Here is a 9,336-nt window from a genome sequence, read left to right as displayed (position 1 = left end):
AATAGCCGTCATTTAAATATTATTTTGTTTTTATTCAAATTAGCCATTGACGCCTCGTTCTTGAGCTGAAAATTCAAAAGAATATTTTGCCTTGAACGAGGCATCAAGGTCTAATTTCAATAAAAACAAAAGAATATCTAAATTGCGACCCTTTTGGAATGAGGTGTATTAGTATTGACAGCACGTAGTAAATAGAATATTTGAATTATAAAACAGCTTTGATTTAATTAAATTATGCTTCTGTGACCGGAACTGTCGTGATGGCGTCACGGATGAGATTTATGACATTTTGTGAAATCCGATAAAATAAGGTTCCGTGTTTTTTGGATCAAATAAAGTGCTTTGAACAGTTGCTGCTTCTGTATGTTTATGATTTGAAGAAGCAACACCGCAATGGCGACACAAAGGCCTGATTTGATTCATTTTTACTACAAGTAAAAGTAGAACGCGGGAACGGCGAAAGCCGATCGATTCCTTAATCAGGATTTCGAAATGTTCTCTCATAAATGCGAGCCAATTTTTTTTTCCAATTTTTGTCACTTCTGTTCGCGGTTTCAAATGTTTTGACATTTTGCTCTAAATCAAAATAAGGGATACTTTCTTTTCGAATTTAGCCTGAGAAGGAAGTAAAATTCGAAAAAGGGAAGTAGTATGTGAATTGGGAAAAAAACGACACCTCACGCATGTCGTGTATCCGACATGACAGTATCAAGCCAAGAGCTTCGTGACAAGCAAGTGGCTAACTAAAGCCGCTAAAGCCATTTTTTAAACGTGGCGTGCCACAGGTATCCCACTTAATGAGATGGAAAATGCCGCGAGAAATAAATATACAATCGTATGGGCCCTTTTGCACAAAGGATTTATTCCGTGTGTAATTTGCGAGGGAAAGAACTTGGACGATTTCGAAGAAAAATAGTAAAGTTAATTCTTTAATTAAGTTGCCCTGTAGTGAACATGCCATAAAACTCATCACATTCATGAAATCGTTGCTCAGCAACTATTAACCAATCAGGATCAAATAGCCATGCGAAATTGTCCCTGTCTATGCAACTTAAAGCAGAGGTCTTAACATACGATTAAGAGCTGTTTAAATGACTTTTGAATACTTACATTCTGTTCGGCAAAGGACGGAAAATAACCTTATTCTTCTTGGATACAAAGGAAATTGTGCCAAGGAATAAAAAGAAAGATTTCTTGAACTTCACACAGATTATTTTAAATTTGTACAAATCTTAACTGGGAATCAACAATATTTCGTTTGCAGTTTATTTTATTATTATTATTATTATTATTATTATTATTATTATTATTTTTGGTCTGTGACCGATTTGTTAATAAAATAAGCTGACATAGCGCGAGATCGTTTGTTCGCAACGCAAAACAGCGAAGTTGCTTCTGAACCGTAATCGGAAACCTAAGCGATTACCTGCAGGTGGAACTATACTCCAGGTCGAAGTGCTCAAATGTAATGTTTAAAGCCGCACCAAAACCAGTGTACACAAAAGCCACACAGGACTTGCTTCTTGGGTAGTTGTTAGGATATCCAGGACTTTCCAGGACATCGTTGACAACTTGTCTACAAGCTTGGTAGAAATGTAAATGAAAGACAAAAGTGGTGGAAGTAGCCATGATTAAATTAAGCATGATCATAACATGTAAACTCAGTCGTCGATACTTTACCCTGATACTTTTGTGGCTAACGACCTTCCTATTACAGGTTTGGAGAGATCTCCATCGTTGATGTATTCACTATGATAGCATATATGATTGCACATAACTGCAAAAAGGTCTATTTCTTGCGTATTGTATTTGCATTATAATGTAGCATTCACATTTAAATTATATAGAAATGCCTGGAACAAAACGTTTCATTACCAAAGAGTTTGAATTAAGTACAATTTGAACTATTATGTACCGTGAGTTGGAAAATGAACAAACAAAGCGTAACACACTTTTCAAGATTGGCTTTCATTTGAGTCTTTTCATTTCTGTCACCAGTAAATCAAAATTTATTGAATGATATGACCAAAGTGAAGGTTTCATTTAAAATATTCTTACCTGATGGACTCTGAGTGGTGGGCGTTGGCCGATGAGTTGTCCATACTGTTTTGAAAAGAAGGACATTCAAGTCACTAAATGATAACTGGACCCTAAAACCCTGTGCAAACAGACGCAACAACTCCAGCATTGTTCAGAGTTGTTGGTTGTGAAGATGTTGGATGATGTTAGCAGTTGTGTGCAAACGGACGCTACAACTGCTAACAATGTAAGGACGTGCAGTGTATTATGGGAAGGATTCGGCCCCTAAGACTCTGTAAACTTACAGCTGCCATTATGTTTTCAACATATTAATTCTTTGCTATCTCCATGGAGACCATATGTAATGCGCGCGCGTGGCCCCAACAATGTTGGAAGAGCTGTGCCAACAGATCCAACATTGTTGCGCTACGTTTCGGAGATCACGGAACAAAAGAAATGTTGGGAGTTTTTGACCCAAACGTTTGACCAGTTTATAACTTTGCAACAACTCCCAGTCACAGCCAGCAACATGCAAGAAGGTGTGCAAACGGACGCATATTGGAACAATGTTGGCCAACAGTGAACGTTTTGTCCGTTTTCACGGGTGTTAAAATGCGCCATTTCTACATAGTGAGTTCGAAGATCGTTGGTTCTGCGTCGGCTTCAAGGCGTTGAAAAATTAGGAGATATTTAACAGGATTATAGTTATTGTGTAGAGACACTGAAAAATTGATTTATGCATATTATTTTCATATAAAATAATTATACCCTCATTGTAAATTTTTAGCCAATCTAGCTTTAGTGGTGCAATTCTAGCTTCCATCTCTCTTCTTAGCACTCCCTTGATAATAGGGCCCAATCGACAAGCAAGCAAAAAAGCCGGCTGAGATCAAAAGGATTTCAAGTCTGGGTGCACAGTTAATTTCACTCCAAAGTTTTTCGTTTTTAGTCCGAAAAAGTGGGGCCTCATCTCTCGATTGCTGGCCGATATTTATTGCGAGTTAGTCAACAATATTGTAGCACCAAAAATGTTGTTTTAACGTCATCCAACTTGTGACATCTCGGCCAAAAATGGAAGGTCAATTTAGCGTAGGCCTCTGAGACTCGTACTTCCCTAACGTTTGGAGATAGGCATTTGTTAATATATGTTTTCAAACTACTTCTAATGATGGCAATCTGGTGCAAGTTTTTCTTTTTGTAAAATTCCCAGACTAATGCTAATTGAGCTCTTTGGCTGCTTAAAAACGATAAAATGATGATGATCTGTCGCACACTATTACTTTACCTCCTTTGTTGAGATTGTACACAGTATATATCTATATAATACAACTCCACCATTTCTCGGCATTCATTTCAGCAACAACTACTTCATGAGATAATTTGGTTTCATTTTTCCTTGCTGTACTTACCACCGTAGACAGGAATGAATAGTAACCGGAATCCTGTTCTCTCGACGCAGCAGTTTGAACGAAAAGTGAGAGTGAGATAGCGACCAGTGACAATGACACTTTGTCCACTACGACTGCCGCAATATCTGCGATAGAAGCCACCATTGTCGTTCCTTATCCTCAGATAATCATAACTGAAACAAGAAACCTTTTATTTTCAGTTTTGTGGCTTTAATAGGTTCGACTGACAAGATTAGATGAGATAAGATGGAAATGCCGTGGGAAATAAGTATATAATCGCATGAACCCATTCGCACAAAGGATTGATTCGGAATCCTTGTGTAAATTGCCCTCTAGGGAACATGGGATTGCTTGTTTATCACAATTGTGAAATTGTTTCTCATCCTGTTTTTTCGACACTTTAGTCTGAACGAAAAGTTAGTTTCATTTATTCCTGCAACTAGTGAAATCTTTTCACGCGCAAATCCCAAGTTGCTCGGAGGCGAATAGTTAACAACTATTTACCGAAGTGGAGGTGGCTAGCGGTCGATATTTACCGAGCCGCGAGGCGGCGAGGTAAATATCCAAGGCTAGCCACCGACACTGAGGTGAATAGTTGTTTTAGTATATACTAAAAGAGTGAGATAATATACAAAGCAAAAAATTAATTTGGATGTTTTCTTCACTTGTCACGGATGCAAATCGGGACGCCATTTTTTCCCCAGTTGCTCGGAGGTAAATAGCACAGGATATTCGGAGTTTGCATGGTGGGTGGATGGAGCAAAGTTTGTTAAAAAGATTCCAAGTTAAAAGTATACTCTACTATAAATATAAACTTGCTGAAACAGTTGTGCTCGATGCAAACTAAGAAATTGTGATTTTCTTCCGGAATTCAAACACGGCAGTTTTTCCAGGTGATCGGGCCTTTGGAAAATTGCAAGTAATTATGTTCTTAAGTGAAGCTATGATCCTCGCGTTTATGATCTGCAAGTAAGGCCTATGGCTGTATGAGTTCATTCCAAGTCGATGTCCCAGTCTATGCAACACAGAGCAGAGATTTTAATATACGATTTAGAGCAGCTGCTGTTTAAATGTCTCTTGAATACTCATATTCTGACCGGCAAAGGACAGAAAATTACCTTATTCTTCTTTGATACAAAGAAAAATATGCCAAGGAATATAAAGATCTCTCGAACCTCTCACGGATGATTTTATACTCGTACAAATCTTAACTGGGAATCAATATTCCCTTTGCAGTTTTTTTTTTCCTAGCCTCTGACCCATTGGTTAGAAAATAAGCGGACGTAGCGCGAGATCCTTTATTCGCAATGCAAAACAGTGAAATTGCTTTTGAACCGTAATCGGAAACCTAAGCGATTACCTGCATGAATAATGATACTGGAGGTCGAAGTGCTCAAATGTAATGTTTAAAGCCCCACCAAAAGGAATTGAAACATTAGCCACACAGTACTTGTATCTTGGGTAGTTGTTGGGATATCCAGGACTTTCCAGCGTATTGTTGATAACTCGTCTACAAGCTTAACAGAAAAAGTAGATGAATGACAGAAGTCGTGATAATAGCCATGAGTAAATTAAGCAGGATAACACGTCAACAGTTATCCAGACTTGACCCCTGGGAGAGAAGGGCTTCTTTTGTGCCTAACGACCCTCTAAATTACAGGTTTGGAGAAATCTCCATGGTTGACATATTCACTATGATAGCATACGCCATAGACTGGAGTTCAATGGGGGCAAATGAAGGCTGATAGCTCACACACGTGGCATTGTTGAGTTTTCTCTAAGTTAAAAGCCCTCCTTCAACCGACAGGTTTATGGAAATTTGCGTTGCTTATCGTAGCGATCTGATTGTATGGATTTCAGCTTTAGCGGGATTTTCATACGTGAAAATTGTACCACGCCACGCAATGCCTGTCGGTTGAAGGTAGGCTGTTAAAGATAAATTGAAATAATGACAGTAAATGACTTAAAAATGTGCGGCATGATCTTTGTCATCGTCACGGTCGTCGCCATGGTCTTCATCATCACCATGACTGATATCATCTTCGTCATAATCGCTAACATTATCAGCATAATCGTCATCAGTGTCGTCGTCATAATCGACATCATCATCATCATCGTCGTCATCATTATTATCATCATCATCATCACCAGAGACAAGTCCAAGTACAGGGGAATCTTTGTTCACACTTTCTGTCTCATTAGTACGTACCAGGCTAGCTATCCTGTTCTAATCAGTCAGCCAAGAATAAAGTACTGAATATCGAAAGTGTACGGCTGCTATAGCTGTAAAACTCAAGAGTGTATTGGCAGTTTGCTTTGTTCGTGGTATCAATGGTATCAAGATAATATGAGGTAGGAGAGCAATTCCCTGTGACCCTTGATAATTTGTTCAAATCTATTTTTAGATCTCGCCTGCACTGTGTAGGTTACTTTTTTCGGTTTTTGCCATGACCGCGCGGTCTACTTTCATACCAACTGACCAATAAGTTGTGTCGTCTATGAAAGATAATATGAGGTAGGAGAGCAATTCCCTGTGACCCTTGATAATTAGTTAAAATCTATTTTTAGATCTCGCCTGCACTGTGAAGGGTACTTTTTTCGATTTTTACCATGACCGCGCGGTCTACTTTCATGCCAACTGACCAGTAAGTTGTGTCGTCTATGAAATAAGCACGCAGTATGACAGTAGTTTTCATCGGAATAGGGAAAAATATGGGTGATTGGCACTATTGCTTCATTTTTTCTTGATGGTATCCATTCCTGGTAAACAATTTCGTTCAGTATAAAGTGCTACACGGACGGCATAAAGCAATTGGCATCATAATTCAAGCTGTACATTTTCTTTTCTGTAGGGGTTCAGAAAATAAGGCCATTTTCCAATGTTTGCGATAGCACTAGAGCGAGCCTTGAAATGCGGCTGATAGCAACCTCCTATGAGCCTTTGTTAAGTGCTAGTTCTAAATCAATTACGAGAATCTAACAGACTGGATTCACGAATGGCTGGACTCAATAGACCAAGTCGGTCAACTCAGTGTTGTGCCTAATTCAATTCGCTGTGTATTGTATTTGCATTATAATGTAGTATTAACATTTAAATAATATGGAAATATCTGGAACAAAACGTTCTATGTCCAAAAGGTTTGAATTAGTGTTGGAAAATAAACAAACAAACCGCGAAACAGTTTTCAAACTTGACTTTCATTTTAGTCTTTCAAATTCTGTCAGCAGTGAGTCAAATAGCATGCACACGCAGACGTAATTCCGGCGGTCGTTTCTCTCCGAAAAAGCCTGATGCTATAGACCTTATTCATAAATGGCGGTCAATTTATAATTCTTTTGTCGAAGTGCAAATTAGCTTACCAAGCCTCGATACCATACAGTGAATTGAAAAGAATTCTCCCTCTGAAATGAGGCTTGGTAGGCTAATTTGCACGTGGACAAAAGAATTATAAATGTGACCGCCATTTATGAATAAGGTCTATCGCAGGCTATAAATTAAAATTTATCGATTGATATTATTAAAGGGAAGGTTCTATATAAAAAATTATTACCTGTTGGAGTGGTGGGCGTTGGCCGATATGTTGTCGACACTGTTTTGAAAAAAAGGACATTCAAGTCACTGAATGATCACTAGATCCTAAAGCCCTGTGCAAACAAACGCAGCAACTCCAGCATTGTTGAGAGTTGGTTGTTTTGCGGAAGTTGGATGATGTTAGCAGTGATGTGCATACGGACGCTACAACTGCTAACAATGTAAGGGCGTGCAGTGTATTATGGGAAGGATACAACCCATAAGACTTTGTAAGCTTACAAAATTCGGCTACCATCTTGTTTTCAACATGTTAATGCGTTGCTATCCCCATGGAGACCCAATGTAATGCGCGTGGGTGGCCCCAACAATGTTGGAAGAGCTGTGCAAACAGATCCAATATTGGTGCGCTACGCTTCGGAGATCACGGAACAAAAGGAATGTTGGGAGTTCTTGACCCATAAGTTTGATCAGTTTATAACTTTTTGCAACAACTCCTAGCCACACGCAACAACATGCAACAAGGTGTGCAAACGGACGCAACATGTAACATCCAACAATGTTGCGTCCGTTTTGACGGGCTTAAAATGCGCCTTTTCTCAATTAAATAGTTTCTTCCGCGTTAAGGCGCTGTCACATTAGGAGACATTAAACAGCATTATAGTTATGGTGTAGAGACACTGAAAATTGATATTTGCATATTATTTTGATATAAGAGAATTAAACCCTTTGTATCTATTAAGTTATACGATGATTGCAAAATTTAGCCAATTTAGCTTTAGTGGTGCAATTCTCGTGAATTCTTGTGACATCTAGGCCAAAATGGAACGTCAATTTAGTGCAGGCCCCTGACACCAGACTCGTACTTCGGTAACGTTTGGAGACAGGCATCTGTTAAAATATGTGTTCAAACTACTTCTAATGATCTGGTGTAAGTTTCTCTTTTTGTAAAATTGCAAGACTTATGCTGATTGAGCTCTTTCGCTGCTTCAAAACGATAAAATGATGATGAACTGTCGTACATTAGCAAAACAACACTATTCTTTTACCTCCGTTATTGAGATTGTGCATGTATATCTATATAATACAACTCCACCATTTCCCGTCATTCATTTCAGCAACAACTACTTCATGAGATAATTTGGTTCCATTTTTCCTTGCTGTACTTACCACCGTAAACAGGAATGAATAGTAACCGGAATCCTGTTCTCTCGACGCAGCAGTTTGACCAAAAAGTGAGAGTGACATAGCGACCAGTGACAATGACACTTTGTCCAGTACGATAGCCGCAATATGTGCCATAGAAGCCATAATTGTTGTTCCATATCCTCAGATAATCATTACTGAAACAAGAAACCTTTTATTTTCAGTTTTGTCGCTTTAATAGATTCGACTGACAAGATTACATGAGATAAGGTGGAAAATGCCGTGAGAAATAAGTATATCATCGCATGAACCCTTTCGCGCTAAGGATTAATTCCCTGTGTAAATTGCTAGGGAAAAACGAGGACGATTTCGGGAAAAAAAAGAAAGTTAATGAATTTTTTAAATTTGCCTTCCAGAGAACATGCGATTTCTTGTTTATCACAATCGTGAAATTGTTGCTTATCCTGTTCTTTCGACACTCAAGTCTGAACGAGGAATTAGTTTCGTATAGCGACCAGTGACAATGACACTTTGTCCAGGACGATTGCCGCAATATGTGCGATAGAAGCCACCATTGTTGTTCCTTATCCTCAGATAATCATTACTGAAACAAGGAGCCTTTTATTTTGAGGGGTATACGGATGGTATATGGATAGATAGAGAGATAATTCATAGAGAAATTGGTGGATAGAAGACTTGAAGAATGGGTCTGTGGTTGGATGAATGGGTGGTTAGCTTCAATATTCAAATGAATTTTATCGGAAAATTCTGGTTCAGCTAAGAGCCAACTGGCAGCCAGATAGAAGCTGGAACAAAGTATGTTACGAAGATTCCAAGTTAAAAGTATACTCTAATGCATATAAATTTCCTGAAATAGGTGTCCTCGGAGCCAACCAAGAAATTGTGACTTTCTTCCGGGAATGATTCCCACACGGCAGCTTTTCCAGGCTATCCGGCTTTCGGAAACTTGCAAGCAATAAATGCCCCTGCCTATGTAACTTAAAGAAACGTTTTTAGACTACGCTTAATGCTCTTTAAATTTCTCTTATATACTCACATTCTGTCCGAAAAAGGATGGAAAATTACTTTATTTTTCTTAAATCCAAAGAAAAATGTGCCAAGGAATAGGATTATCTCTTGATTTATTAGAACTTGACACCGATTATTTTAAATTCGTACAAATGTTAACTGGGAATCAACAATACTTTGTTTGCAGTTTTTCATTTATTTATG

At 38.5% G+C, this 9,336-nt stretch overlaps 1 protein-coding gene across 1 annotated transcript in view; it reads right to left on the bottom strand.

The window, feature by feature from the left end:
• LOC137972953 (cubilin-like) overlaps window positions 1-9,336 on the bottom strand; it is a 156,655-nt gene that overhangs the window by 28,593 nt on the left and 118,726 nt on the right. The window contains exons 49-54 of the mRNA XM_068819640.1: window positions 8,128-8,300; window positions 6,980-7,018; window positions 4,789-4,945; window positions 3,429-3,601; window positions 2,059-2,103; window positions 1,427-1,583 (exon numbers count right to left, since the gene is read on the bottom strand). Coding sequence (XP_068675741.1) covers window positions 1,427-1,583; window positions 2,059-2,103; window positions 3,429-3,601; window positions 4,789-4,945; window positions 6,980-7,018; window positions 8,128-8,300 — 744 coding nt within the window. The remainder of the gene's footprint in view (window positions 1-1,426; window positions 1,584-2,058; window positions 2,104-3,428; window positions 3,602-4,788; window positions 4,946-6,979; window positions 7,019-8,127; window positions 8,301-9,336) is intronic.

The sequence above is a fragment of the Montipora foliosa genome, chromosome 10 (genome assembly GCF_036669935.1).
Source record: "Montipora foliosa isolate CH-2021 chromosome 10, ASM3666993v2, whole genome shotgun sequence".
In the NCBI taxonomy this organism is placed as follows: Eukaryota; Metazoa; Cnidaria; class Anthozoa; order Scleractinia; family Acroporidae; genus Montipora; species Montipora foliosa.
The sequence above is the reverse complement of the archived record's forward strand: the minus strand, read 5'-3'. Positions and strand labels throughout refer to the sequence as shown.